The 15,523-nt window shown below is 39.8% G+C and overlaps 1 gene segment (V, D, J or C); it reads right to left on the reverse strand.

Moving 5' to 3' along the window:
* Window positions 1-9,337: 9,337 nt before the first annotated feature.
* LOC131705088 (Ig heavy chain C region-like) lies at window positions 9,338-14,411 on the reverse strand. The segment is given in 6 exon segments: window positions 9,338-9,907; window positions 10,469-10,530; window positions 11,365-11,481; window positions 12,564-12,932; window positions 13,616-13,945; window positions 14,102-14,411. Coding segments are annotated over 6 exon segments (1,032 nt in total).
* Between the last annotated feature and the right edge of the window lie 1,112 nt (window positions 14,412-15,523).

Genomic DNA, 15,523 nt, shown 5'->3' on the forward strand with positions numbered 1-15,523 from the left:
GATATTTCAAATGCAGAAACACCAGCGATCACAAAGAGAATATCCAGCAGTTACCGGTTTTAGTTTTATGAAGTCTTCTGTAAATACACGCCACAGACACCACGACCAGAATTAGCAGGAGAACGGCGGGCAGTCCGTAAAACAACACAGGAACGCAATCTGTAACCAAACATGCACCACAGATATTAACAATACACATTATAATGTGTTATTATTATTATTATTATTATTATTATTATTATTATTATTATTATTATTATTATTATTATTATTATTATCACACTATGTTTTATACTTTTAAGTGTGTGTTCTTTAACAGAATATGCAAAAGCAGCATTTTTACATTGTACATTTTTTATGCTGAAATTTCAAATAATGACCCTTCAGCTGCGTAATTCACCTAGCCTTCGGAGTGACGCGGAGACTTTTTCTGTGAAGTTTTTGACGTTGTAAGCCTCGCACTTTATAGCGCCGCTGTTCCATTGATCCGCGCTGATTGTGACGTAGCTGCGCACGCTATAGGACCCGTCGGGTTCGATCTCTCCCTCCTCTGCGCTGCCCGGCTCGGCTGCCTCGGCGCCGATAGTCCAGTTGACTCGGTGCCGCCCCGGAGACGTGTCTCTCACCAAACACAGCACTGGAACCGGCTCGGTCCAGTCCGAATCGCCTTCAAACAGACCCGGAGAGTATAACTCGACACCCGGGACAGTCAGAGAGTCTTTGAGTAAACACATACATTGTAACTTTAGTAATCATGAAAAAACAAAGTGAAGTAGCTGACGTCAGGGATCAAATGTTATCGTTACTCTTCACACCGCTCACTTTCTGCTGTTCACTCTCATTGTAAACCCAAAGCATGTTCTTATTATCCTCCGATTATAATTTAAATAGATGCATCATCATCATCATCATCATCATCATCATCATCACATATTATTTGATTTCATTTGTCAGTTTTTGTCTCTGAATGTAAAGCAGGGTAGTTAGGGTTCGAGTGAAAGACCGTCAAAGACCATCGAATAATTTGGAAGTTTTCTTTTTTTATCATATTAGGCGTTTTGGATTGGAAAGGGTAAAACGTTTTATAACAAGTGATTCCAAATATGAAAATTCAAATTATGGAACTTTTGATGATTCTATTTCCAACACTTTGAACGCATTCTATATAACCCTTCCCATCCCTTGTCCAATATTTAAGAATGTTTCTTTATAGAACCTACAGAAACCAGGGTTCCAATTGCAAAAGCCATAAAGGATTACCGCCGGTGCCCTTATACAAATAGGTAACCAGGGTACATTTGCGCGGCAATTTTGCAGCTGTCCCCCTGTGCTTTTCCCATGGTTATATATGCATTTACCATAGTTTACCCTGTTTTGCCAGATTTTTTTTTTATTAATACGCTTTACCATACTTCACTGTGCTTCACAATGCTTGCCTGTGCTTTATCATGCTTTCTCTGTGTTTTATTAAAATTTGCTGGGCTTTTACTATGGGAATCTTTTAGTTTACCAAGTTTTTAAACATGCCTTACCATATCTCTCTGTGCTTTACAATGCTTCCCTATGCTTTATCATACCTCTCTGTGCTTCACAATGCTTCCCTATGCTTTACTACACCTCTCTGTGCTTACAATGCTTCCCTATGCTTTACCATACCTCTCTGTGCTTTACCATGCTTCCCTATGCTTTACCATGCTTTCACTGCGCGGCACACCAGGCAGGGAGACTTGGGGTTTGATACAGCAAACCTCAAACCAGGTCTCCCGGTCTCCTGGAACCTGGTTTCAAGCCACATGGTCCTGAAAAAGTGGCTTCGTGTTCCCCCCGCTTCACATCAACAAGTTATGCCCTTGCCCAGCCAGCGAAACCCCATTCGCCTTACTTCAACAAACAGAACCAAAATATATTTTAAAACAGCTCAAAACGGATTCCTCTTTCCAGAACCGAGTTACTATAAAGGTACTTACCTGATACAACGAGTTTGGTGCTGGACCCGGGTGCGAACACAAGAGCTGCTCTCACTATACAGAAATACACGGCCGAGTCGTTTCTGTGGAGGCCCGCAATGGTTAAATTATACTGTCCGTTCTTGTTGTCGAGTGTTGCGGAATACCGACCCTCTTTTAAGTAGCCCGTGCTCAGGTATGTGACCATCTGGATTCGCCCGTCCGGCTCCTGCCGGTACCAGGTAACCTCGACAAATAAATAAGCGTTTATTTTATTTGGATCAACTCCGCATGTCAGCGTGATATTCCCGCCCGGTTCCGCGGTGTGTAAAGACGGGACAGAGTCAATTACTGGTTCCGTCAGCCCATCTGAAAAACAACAAAACATAAAAAAACACAATACAGTCAGTGAATATGTCAGTACGCAAATGCGTGATTTAGAGGCGCAAAGACTATTTTTTTTTATCGGATCTGCTCGGAGCAGCAGCCTGGACTGTCGTGTCGAACCAGCCGAACCCGTTCCAGTAAAGGAGAAGGGGACGGGTTCGCCGAATCGGAATGTCCGGACGGGTTCGGATCGCTCTCACAAAATCACACCTAAAGCAACGGGTCGCCCCTCGCAGGTTTACTGTCTCAGGTTTGTGTTATATATATATATATATATATATATATATATATATATATATATATATATATATATATATATATATATATATATATATATATATAGTTTTATTATTATTCAGTTTGCCATATAGGCACATCGTTTTTATTTAAAAAAAGTAAAATTCTAATTAAATTGAAATTAATACATTTTAAAAATAATTGTAATTAATTGATATATAGATAGGCTATTTAATTAAAACAGAATTGGGATCGAAATGGGAAAATGTCGATCAAGTACTGTATCAATCACCAAGCGTTAAATATTTATACACTATATCAAATTCTGAAAGAGAAAATCCATTTCTCAACTTTCATTTCGTATTTACTTAAACGTATTCATTTGCTGCAAAAAATAAATCCACTTTATAAAATGCAATATATATATATATATATATATATATATATATATATATATATATATATATATATATATATATATATATATATATATATATATTAGAATGGGCCTACAGCACAGCACGCTGAGCAATCAAACTCAAAAGCCAGACAGACGATAGATAAGGATGCCATTGCAGTTTTACATTATATCAAATTCTCAGCTAAAATCAATCTCAACTTTAATTTCTTTTTTACTTAAACGTAGTCATAGTTCGCTGCAATAAATGAGCTGTCTGAAGTGCCTATGATAAAATTAAATGATATATATACATATCTATTTAAATATATCTAATCAAGTTTATAATCGGATACTTACAGCGAGCGACCAAAACCAAAAGGCAGCCGATAGAACAGAATGCCATCGCTCCTGGAGTCCGAAGCGCAGTGTGATTGAATACGCGCCGTGCAGCCCGCAGTAAACAGCACCACTGTGCTTTCAACACTGAAACGAGAGCTGCTGCGCTTGCATACGGGGCGGGTCTCTCAGCTCGCTCGGTGATGTTTAACCAACTGTGTGGGCGTCGGTATTGCTCAAAGCTGATCACAAAGCAACGGGCACGGCAATGCTCAGAGCGGATGACAAAGCAACGGGCACGGCATTGCTCAGAGCGGACCACAAAGCAACGTGCACAGCATTGCTCTACATTGCAGAAGTATTTGGGCTGCTTGGAGCCGGTATGCAGAATACATCTGCTGCTTAGAAAAATGCTATTTTATAGAACCTGAATATAATGGTGATTGCATTATATATATATATATATATAGGTGGTTAATATTATTTTTTAAAGTAGATAAGCAGAAAAAAACGTGTACATGCATATTTTAGATTAGTTTACTGGTCTAGTAGACCATTAAAGTAGAGCGCTCTGCAGTTTTAAGTGTGGAGTTCTCTTTCCTATACTGCTAGAATGCTCTGCAGTGTTGAGAGTGGATTTCTCTTTCCTATACTACTAGAGCGTTCTGCAGTGTTGAGAGGTGAGTTCTCTTTCCTATACTGCTAGAGCGCTCTGCAGGGTTGAGAGTGGAGTTCTCTTTCCTATACTACTAGAGCGCTCTGCAGTGTTGAGAGTGGAGTTCTCTTTCCTATACTACTAGAGTGCTCGCAGACGCTGGACCGTGGCACCAGCTAGTGATGAAATATAGGATGTGCCGCTACATATTGTAATAGACAGTTCCTTATATATTTACATATACAGGCACACAAAAAATAAATGCATATTTGTTTCTGAAATATCAGCTAAATAAAAGAAATTTGCAAAAAATACATTTAGTTATCCATTGCACAAAAACAAATGATTATATTTTTTTTTCTTACATACAGCACAGATAGGTACATATCTAAGATAGTATTTCTCTTAAGTGTACAGACATGACCTGTAGCTTTGCTTTAAAAAAACAAAAAACAAAACAATATTCTTATTTAAAATCGGATAACATGATGAAGATAATACAATAAATTAATATTGAGAGAGAGAAAGAGAGAGAGAGAGAGAGAGAAACAACCAATCATACTAATAGCAATATATATTATTAAAACAATTCTGTAAAGCTTTTTTTGTGTATATATTTATATTATTATTATTATTATTTATTTCTTAGCAGACACCCTTATCCAGGGCTATTTACAATCGTAAGTAAATACATTAAGTGTTACAATACAAGTAATACAATAAGAGCAAGAAATACACTAACTTTTGTTCAAGCAAAGTACAAGTGTGACAAACCAAAATTCAATAATACAGCAGATAATAATGATAGTTACATCAGGATATGATTAAATAGTGATAGTTACATCAGGATGTGATTAAATACAAAGTACTACAGGTTAAACACTTGGCAGATTACAGTATTCTGAAGTACAGGATTAAATGCAGTAAAATCGGGGGCAGATAAGAGCAAAATAAAGCACATTTACATGAAGGGTGATAGTGTCCCAGGATACAAACAGAGGAGTTCTACAGGTGCTGTTTGAAGAGGTGAGTCTTAAGGAGGCGCCGGAATGTGGTCAGGGACTGGACAGTCCTGACATCTGTAGGAAGGTCATTCCACCACTGCGGAGCAAGGGTGGAGAAGGAGCGGGCTCTGGAGGCAGGGGAGCGTAGCGGAGGTAGAGCTAGTCTTCTAGTGCAGGCGGAGCGGAGAGGTCGAGTGGGGGTGTAGGGAGAGATGAGGGTCTGGAGGTAGCTGGGTGCAGTCTGGTCAAGGCATCTGTAGGCTAGTACAAGAGTCTTGAACTGGATGCGAGCGGTGATCGGGAGCCAGTGGAGCGAGCGGAGTAGTGGAGTAGCGTGGGCGAAGCGAGGCAGAGAGAACACCAGGTGGGCAGCAGAGTTCTGGATGAGCTGGAGCGGACGGGTGGCGGACGCAGGGAGGCCAGCCAGGAGGGAGTTAAAAGGATTTCGGAATACTACAGACAGTAAACTTTATTAAAGTAATTGTTTTTTTGTGTTTATTTTGGTACTTTCAAAAAAATCTGTAGCACCATAATTTCAATTGAATCCCACAGTGTCAGATACCTGGCATGTATGCATTTCGGATGTCTCCTGTTATAAATCAGCCAGTCGTGTTATAGCTTCTATCCCAATAGTGCAGAACATTGTTACACCCCCTCCCCATAAACCTCACCCCCCACTCCCAGAAATGGTCTTATTTCCATCCCTGTAGATAGATAGTATTTGGTTGGAGGAGGCAGTGTAGGCCACAGACTAGGCTGTTCTCATAGGAAACACCTGCGCCTGGTGCTCCCCTGGTGGCTGTGCTGAGACTCTGCACCCTGCCACTGCTGCCACACCCCCACGCCCTCTGCTGGACACGCCTGGAACTGTGTGCTTGGTTGGTTAGACTCCCCTGCAGACAGACAGAGAGACAGAGACAGAGCTCGACAGAGCTCGAAACTGAACAACAAACAAAGACACTGAGAAACACTTCTGGTCTAATTAAATCAGTCATTGGATTTAGTAGAGATACCAGGAATCGGAATAAGACTCCTTTTCAACAGCAGTTTCACCCATTCCATATTTTACTACTACGAGCTTAACTAGGTGTGTTTTGGTAACAGAAAGCTGTCTTAAATCAATTGGAGCTTTTTCTGCTGTTGTGCTCCTGGTTTGTGAAACTATGATCTGCTTGACATCATCAGGCAGGTTGAAACATTGGATCATTTAAATCTCAATTGAAAATATACTTTTTTTAATGTGCTTTTATATAATTGGTTATAACTGGAGTTAATTAGATGTCTATATTAAGCAATTTTATGTTGTTAATTTTAAAAAAATGTTAATTCTTAAAACATTTTTAATTAAAAAAACAGAAGATCTGGAAAAATATATTGTGACAATGCAGGGATGGAAATAAGACTATTGCACAGCAGTTTCACCCATTCCAGGTCTTACTACTAGCTTGATTATCCCCAGTGTGTAGAGTTAACAAGCTCAGATGTGTCTTATTATTAAGCTCATAGTGAAACCAAGAATGGATCACACTGATAGGCAATGGGAGTCTTATTTTCATCCCTACGTCTGGAGCAAAAGAGAGTTCACTGACGAGGGCCGGCCACTAGGGGAGATAGTGAACCAGGTAAGAGTAACTCTCAGCCTCTAGATGTCTCTCTCTGCAGAACCTCTCTCAGCCTCTAGGTTTCTCTTTCGCTGCAGTACCTCTCTCAGCCTCTAGGTGTCTCTCCCTTTCTCTCAGCCTCTGGGTGTCTCTCTCAAATTCAAATTCAAACTGACTTTATCAGCATGACAAGAGTGATCCAGTGTTGCCAAAGCTTTTCATCACAAATGTTACATAAAATAAAATATAATGTTAATAACACACAATTTCAATCCCTCCCCCCTCCCTCCTTCTTATCAGCATGTAAACAATATAATTCATCATAATAATATATCTGTGTTGCAGTGTTTCTGGCATGCAGTGACAAGGCAAGGCAGCCTAATACACAGGAGGCCACCGGGTGCAAACCCAGTACATCACTCTCTTCAGAGCCAGATCTCTTTACCAAAGAGACAGGCTCTCCCTTGCAAGAGCTGTTACACATTTGGGATAGTTTCAGTGCATTACCTCATTTCCACCACAGGGGAGCAGTCTTGTACCGCTTTTTTAAAAAATATATTGCACTTCTTTTGTGCAAAAAAAAATCGAATGCAAAAACAGAAATAAAATAATAATAAAAAAAACCCTGTGGACAGCAGACTCTGACCTGCAGTTTATCAAACCGCAACAGACTTGCGTTCTTTGTTTTAGTTCTGTAGTTCTGTTCCATTTATTATACAGCTGCCATAAAACTACAGAACCACTGTGATATAACAAAGTCTTAACCTATAAATTGCATTGATAAGACTGAATTGCTGTGCGTGCATGGGTGTGTGCGTGCGCGTGCGTGTGTGTGCGTGTGTGTGCGTGCATGTGTGCGTGTGCGTGCGTGTGTGTGTGTATCTGCGTGCAGGGCTGGATTAACGCAGGAGTTTTAGGGGCTGCAGCCCAGGGCCTCAGATTTTGAGGAGCCCCCAAAAAATATATATATAATTTATAATACAATATCTAAAACATAAATAGGTAACGTATGACTGTATGGATCGGAACAACAGGTCTGTGTTACCAAGCCGTATTGCGTTGGAGGAGCAGGGACTGTCTGATCATATGACTTGACCTGCGATCAAATCACGTGCCACTTTTATCAGGTGTGCTGCGGCGCGAACGTGACGCAGATCAGAATCTGTAAGTATCTGACTGAGCAGCACCCAGGAAGTGTGAGAGCGTTGTGTATAAGTGTTGTTTTATTAGATTTCTATGTAATGTTTTGTAATACATATATATATATTTACTGCTTTTTCCATCCAGCTAAAGGACTTCTAGTCCGGAACATCCTGATGTAGAATTGATTTTTGTATCAATTATTCACATTATGTACCCACATGACCTTTTTCTTTTTTTGTGATCCTTTTGGCACACAACAGTTTTCCTTTGTCATATATTATTAAGTATATGTATATTTGTGTGCAAGTTCCTTACTATAAAGTAATCTTGGTCAGCCAGTGAGATTGACTTCTGTCTGCATGTCTGTCTGCCTCAGATTGACCCCAGTGAGCTCACCCTCCTTCATACCCTGAGGAAGATGAGTCTATACCCTGTTTTTTAGCAGGTCCTCAAACCGTGATACAGCCATCCTGAAATGTCTTTGTATCAGAAACAGCTTCTATCGGATTGGCATTCAAATCAGTAGCAGGCTTGGTGGTCCAGTGATTAGAGAAAGGGGTCTTGATACCAGGGGGTTCCCAGTTCAATCCCAGCTCAGCCCTTGACTCACTGTGTGTGATCCTGAGCAAGTCACTTCACCTCCTTGTGTTCCGTCCTTTGGATGAGATGTAAAAGCGAGGTCCTATTGAAGTGACTCTGCAGCAGCAGTTGTTGATGATGCACAGCTCACACCCTGTGTTAGAGACCCCTGATTTAAGCCAATTTTAATTGACTAACTAAAAGCAACTTCAATTGAAATGATTTGTTGCTATGGTTGTGAGAAGCTCATTTTAACGCAATTCTGATCAGCGATGTGTTTTGAAATTGTGTTAAAAGGGAATCGAGAATGGAATTGGGAATGGAATTTAAAAATAAATGATGCCATGATTTTTTCAAATATTATTATTATTATTATTATTTGAAATGATCAAAAGGTATAGTAATAAACAATATGCCAGAGAATCAATGCATGCGAGAACAAGTTTATTGATGTATTTAGTTGTTTTTTTTTTAATAATGAAGAACATGCTGAAGTAATTTCACGCAAGAGTTTTGAAATAGAGGCAGTTTCTATACCATTTCAGGGGGTCTTCTTCAAAGGATAAATAAACACCACGTGTTATATTTGCACCAGCATGGCTTATTCCAGCCCATTGATATTTCTATTACAATTCCAGTAACTGTCCATCAAATCTGATAAACCAATGAGAAATCTCAGAGAAACGCACGAACCTTTTAAGAGAGAAGGAACACGTGTGTTCCACGAATAGAAACGATGCGCGCTTTCTTATTGTTTGCGACGAGGTGCACGAAACAGCGGGTTTAAAATGCAGTGACAGACTGGATCTGATCGTCCAAATGGTCAGTTTCCTCCTCGTGATGCTCGAGTCGATCTCAAATGTATTTTTAAGAAGAAAACATTTGAACAGCAAGCGCTTGATTCCTTGTGTACCTCGAAGGGTTAAAACAGGCTCAGTTCTGTGTGCAGCTCTGGGCATAAGTTTTGCCTCATCTAGAATTCTAGGACTGAGATATTATTTTTTTTAAAAAGCTGTATGAACATAGTTTACCTCTTTTATTTAACATCATGTCATCAAAGAAACTATTAAATGATATAGAAAAAAGTCTATCATTAGGAAGCCATAATACTGGTATATTATTTCACATATTATGTCACATTTTTCAACTTTTTGTCAGTTTGTATGGGAAAATAACAAAGTGGTGTGTAATTAAATATGATTCATTATTCAGCCGGTTTCATTCGACTTTATGAAGTCCACATTTGTTAATTCTACAGGGCGTTGCAAAATGTTTGGTCAGTTTGGATAACGATTCAAAACTTGGAGCTGAGGAATGGGGTATGAGGACAGCTGACCATCAGACTTCCCCTGATAATGATCATTTTAAACAGATATTAATCGTTTGAACTTTGCATCCGTTACAAATCACAAGCAAGCTAGAAAAAAATAAAATAATAAAAAAACCTTCTGTTGAAAAATTATATCAAGGCGCAAAACTAACATCAAAACGCTCCAAAGGATTCATTATTATTATTATTACTATTATTATTATTATTATGTGCGTCTCTTCTTTCTGTTCTTCTGGGATTCAAAGTCCAAGCTCGCGTAGGTGACCAGGTTGTCCTCTTCATCTCTCCTCTGCAAGAGATCAAAAGGGTTTATTAAATAATATATCATCAATAATATTACAGCACATACCAATAGCGGAACCTCTCAGCCAATAACTTTCAATTGGGATTCCAAATCCTGTCACAGGAGAACAGGACCCCATTGATGCACGGCGCAGCCGGCCGCGGATTGGCTTCAAAATGAAACCTTTCAGCTATTTTCTAGATTTCCTGCACGAAAGGGGTTCAAATCCAGGACGGCACTTCTAAAAGCCCACCGCTCTTATCACGGACAGCCCTTATCAGAATACGCAGTGAGGGGTCTTTTCTGACTTGGTTTAGGTCTTACATGCTCATATATGGTATTGTATTTATCATTCGTGGGCATGTAAACCCTTCTTCCAGCGCGTAAATCTCGCGTAAACCAAGTCAGAATAGAGCCCTGAATGCACGAGTTTCAAAAACCTCAACTCCGTCTCAGATTGTATTTATCCCCCTGGGGAACTCGACGCCGTGCGCTGAAGGGATCGCTTAACTATAGATGCAAAACACTTCACCAGATGAGACGGTGAATTGAACACACGAAATTTACCTTTGCATCTCCGCTGCCGGGGGTCCTTTTGTTAGTTACACGCGTGGAGTCTTCAGTGGACGCTGGGAATGCAAAGTTGAGACGTCACTGACAGTTTATTAGAACGAGGCTGTTTTGATTCAAACACAGGCTCCCTTGAGAAAGATATGTACAACATATCGAAACGTTGGGCAGCTGGCTCTTTGAGCAAAGCTGTCTGGGGTTGATAAACACTTAAAAACAGATGTCTCAAGAGAGAACAGACTGCAAGAAGAGGGGTGGAGGCTAGCAGATAAAGGGAAAGTACTGAGAACGAAGAGTTTGTGAAGCTTGACTTGACAAAAGGCACGAACAGTTTTGTTGTTTTGCATGCATGTATAAAAACGTTGTGTGAACTCTGCGGAGTTAGAGCATTTTGACGTTCTCTCCAGCGCTGTAACCTCGCTCTTGTGGGACTGCAATAAAGCAACCTCAGGTTTTGAAACTGGAACTTGGTGTGTGACATATCTCTATTCTTACACTATCTATCTATCTATCTATCTATCTATCTATCTATCTATCTATCTGTGTGTGCGTGTATGCAACAAAACTACATGAATACAGTGTATACAAAATACATTTGAACAACAACACCATTGTTAATAATAGCAGGCCCGAATATGTTTTTGTATTAATACTGATATAATATTAACAGCATAATATAAATAACAATAGCAATAACAATATTTATCACCATCGTCATAGTTACAATAACAATAATAATAATCATTTTGAAAGTGTTTCTGTCAGTAATGAAATCGTATCTATAGAGATATACAATGCTGTGCACTGACTCGCTAGCCCGCTGCAGAGCCATCACTGGCTGTAGCGCTATAAACTCGCACCAGCGCACAGGGAGGGAGCGGCCGGGACGGTACCTGGTTTGAAGCGACGGCGGGTCCACAGCGCGCAGCCGCAGAGAGCCGCGGAGAGAGCGAGGAGGGAGACCCCGGAGAACACGGCGTACTGAACCAGGCACCGCTCTGCAACCAGACCTGGGTTCAATTACAATTAAAGCAGAATTGTTTACTGGCATTTCAATTACAATTGAGTACAATTCCAGTTACAATTACGCTGCAGTAATTACAATTAGAATGACAGTTACACTAAAAAGTAACATAAACAACTCTCCGCATTAACATGTTTACTCTGCTTATCCTAAATAACCCAAGCAACGATAATAATCACAGGTACAAATACACAAACATAAAACTTGTATCTGTTTCTCAAGCCTGTTCCAGCCTATTCTTTTTTTAATATAAATATTAGAAAATAAGAGTTTTGGTGGTCCAGTGGTTAGATTAAGGGGCTTGATACCAGGAGGTTCCAATCCCAGCTCAGCCACTGACTCACTGTGACCTTGAGCAAGTCACTGAACCTCCTTGTGCTCCGTCCTTCGGATGAGACGTAAAACAAACGAGCTCCTAAAAGGAAGTGACTCTGCAGCAAACTAAAGACTGGTAACAGATGGAAGTTATTGATTAAGCAAATAACTTGTTCAATTAAGGGAACTCTGGTCATTGGGCCAGTTTACATGCTGGGAAAATGTCATGACTTGTTTTACTGTCATGACTTATTTAAGGTGGTAAGGTCTGGATTAAAATTTTAGTTCGTTTTGGTTTATGTTTAGTTCATGTTTGAATACAAATGTAATACATTATACTAAAATCAAATACAACATGAAGTTTCAAAGCAGGAATTGTTAAATTAAACAAACCAAAATTATCTAAAATTATAATTCCACTTTAAATAAGTCATGACAGTAGGCAGATAAGACATGACATTTCCCCAGCATGTAATCCAGGCCATTGAGGGCTGAAAAGGGTAATTCATTTTTTGTACCAAATGATCTCTAAAGGACTTCATTTAATAAATCACCTGCTTAATTGATCACAATAAAATTGTTCCAGGTGTTAATAAATTGATGATTCAAGGTTACCTATAAAACCTGCTGGATAGGGGCTCTGCGTGACCGGGTTTGGGCAGCACTGTTCTAGTCTCTGTTAATCGCTTTGGATAAAAGCGTCTGTTAAATGACTCATTAATGATAAAGAGTCAAAAGGGAGAGATTACTGACCTGCCCCGTGAATCCCAGCGTATGAAACATTCCCTCTGCGGATAGAAGTGTTCCTGTCCAGCTGCGCTTCGCATGTGCACTCAGTCCCGCTTCTCCACGTCTCCACCGGGATTGTCAGGCGGCTCGTAGCGGCGTAGCTCTCTCCGTCTCCCTGTCCCTCTCCGCCATCCTTCACTTTGATCCCGGAGCTCGGCGTTTTCTCCGCCGCGAAGTTACCGGAGATGAACCACCGGACCCGGACCGAGGGCGAGGAGAGGCCCCGGATTAGACACACTAATGTCAGGGTCGCCTGAGAATCGAGCGCGCTGCCGGAGACAGCCAGTGGGGCCAGGATAAACACTGACCGATTCACAGAGGAATCATCTGAAACTTAATGAAATAATAATAATAATAATAATAATAATAATAATAATAATAATAATAATAATAATAATAATAAACTGTATTTAATTACATTTTATGGCATTGAATGTATGCATAGTTACAATGTACTTAATGTGTAAATCTCTGTGCTCGATATAACCCTACCCCTATCACTAACCCTATCCCTAACCCCAATCCTAATCCTAACCGTAACACTAACCCTAACCCTAACACTAACCCTATCACTAACAATAACACTAACCCTATCCCTAACCCTATCCCTAACCCTATCCATATCCCTATCCATATCCCTATCCATATCCCTAACCCTATCCCTATCCCTATCCCTATCCCTATCCCTAACACTAACCCTATCACTAACACCAACTGTAACACTAAACCCATCCCTTTTCTGATACAATTGTGTACTTACATGTATCTTGCAAAAAGCTTTGCTTGTTAAGTTAATTCATATTAACATTGCAATGATGTGTAAGTGTGCGTGTATTTACAAAGTATCTGCTATGCAAACACAGAATAATCAGAGACACTTCATATAAAGTGTTACCAAACGTTTCTCCAAAAGTATGAATTGATTATCGTACATATTTAAACATTATTATTATTATCATTATTATTATTAGTATTATTATTATGATTATTATGTCAGTGATGCAGTATAAACTCACCTCCAGACACGATCACAACTGACTCGTTTGAGAATCTCAGTGAGCTGATAACTTCTTCAGCGCAGTAATATCGCCCGCTATCGTTTCTCTGCGTGTTCCGGATTGTTAGCGTGACTCTATTGCTCTCTACGGTGCTGGTGATCCTGCATTGGGAGTCCGGATCTCCGCATTCACGAGGGAACGGCTCGCTCAGTCCTCCGCTTGCGTTGTCTCGGAAACAGCGAAGTCGATAGGTAGATTCGAGTTTCCAATCGAAGACACAGGGGACATTAACCGTCTCTCCGACCCGAGCGAAATAATAAGCGGGATTTGCACTGAGAAAAAGAAAAACTGCAACAAAAATAAATAAATAAATATAAATAATAATAATAATAATAATAATAATAATAATAATAATAATAATAATAATAATAATAATAATAATAATAATAATAATAATAATACTACACAGACAGAGACAGACAGCATGGGTCAATTGCAACGCACTTGTAGATTCAGTACGGAGCTGTGCACTAAGCTGCAGACTGGCTAATATACGGTACAATCTCGGGATCATCCCCAGCTGCGTACTAACTTATACCAATTGCAACGAAAACAGACGGGGAACAAAGTTGTGAACTCGCTGATTGGTTCCAGCTAATTCTATTTTAAGAGTGTTATTTTTCTAGCGCAGTGTTTCCCAGCCCCGGTCATCCGGACCCCCTGTGTCTGCTGGTTTTCATCCGAACTAAGCTCTCCATCACTGAACCAGACCCTTCATTCAACTGATCATTTGCTTAATTAGACCTTTTTATTATTGTTCTCAGCTCTTAAACAGTTGCAGAGTTCGAGTTGCTTATAAAATGTTACAGCTGACTTGAAATACGCAGCTGATTAAGAGCTGATAACAAGTCAAAAGGTCTAATTAATCGAGCAGCTGCTTTGGGTTCGTTGCAATTGAGACACATTTTAATACGCAGCTGGGGGTCTATCTTGAGCGCCTTAGGTCATAGCAATTGGTATTAACTTCGGTGCTGGTTTAGTCCCGTCCTCCGTACTGACCCCGCGATTATCCCCAGTTAGGACGCTCATTTTGGCATGTTTCGGTTGACCCAGGAGTGTTATTGCAAACGTTGCGTGGAGAATAGAAATAATAATTTAAACACTGTAATGGATTAATTATTTTGCTAACTGCATATTTCAGAGATCATCCACCTGATTGCAGTAGATACAAATACATTTTAAAACAAAGCTAGATTCCTTTACGCGGTCGTTTTAAACATCAAAACATGAAGTCTTACCTAGGGCAAATATTGTACTGAATTATACCTTTTGGTTCGTTGCGATTGACCCAGAGATATTATAATAAAACAGGACTAATGTTGACGATGCATCTCCTATAGAAAGGTATTGCGCCATTCGATTTAAAGAAGAATTCTTCCAGTAATTGTAAACACTTTACATGAAGTGTCTCTGATTGCTGTGTATTTGTATACATGCTGAGCATTACTTACACATAGTTACAGTGATATTATGCACACTTACAATGTACTTAGTGTGTAAAATTTTTCGGACGATATACGCAAGCACACAATTGTATCAGCAAAGCGTTAGGGTCAGTGTTAGGGATAGGGTTAGTGATAGGGTTAGGGTTAGTGTTAGGGATAGGGTTAGTGTTAGTGATATGGTTAATGTTAGGGATAGGGTTGTGTTCGGGATAGGTTTATATCGAGCACAGAGATTTCCACATTAAGTATATGGTAACTCTGCACAAAGACATTGTAATGATGTGTAAGCGCGCATGTTTGTGAATACAGTCATTAGAGACACTTCATGGAACGTGTTACCGAAAAACAATATTTAGAACCAAATCGTTATAAAATGAACATATACCTTTTAATAAGGGTTTGGCAATAAATCAAAATCTAT

The sequence above is a fragment of the Acipenser ruthenus genome, chromosome 35, assembly GCF_902713425.1.
Source record: "Acipenser ruthenus chromosome 35, fAciRut3.2 maternal haplotype, whole genome shotgun sequence".
Lineage (NCBI taxonomy): Eukaryota > Metazoa > Chordata > Actinopteri > Acipenseriformes > Acipenseridae > Acipenser > Acipenser ruthenus.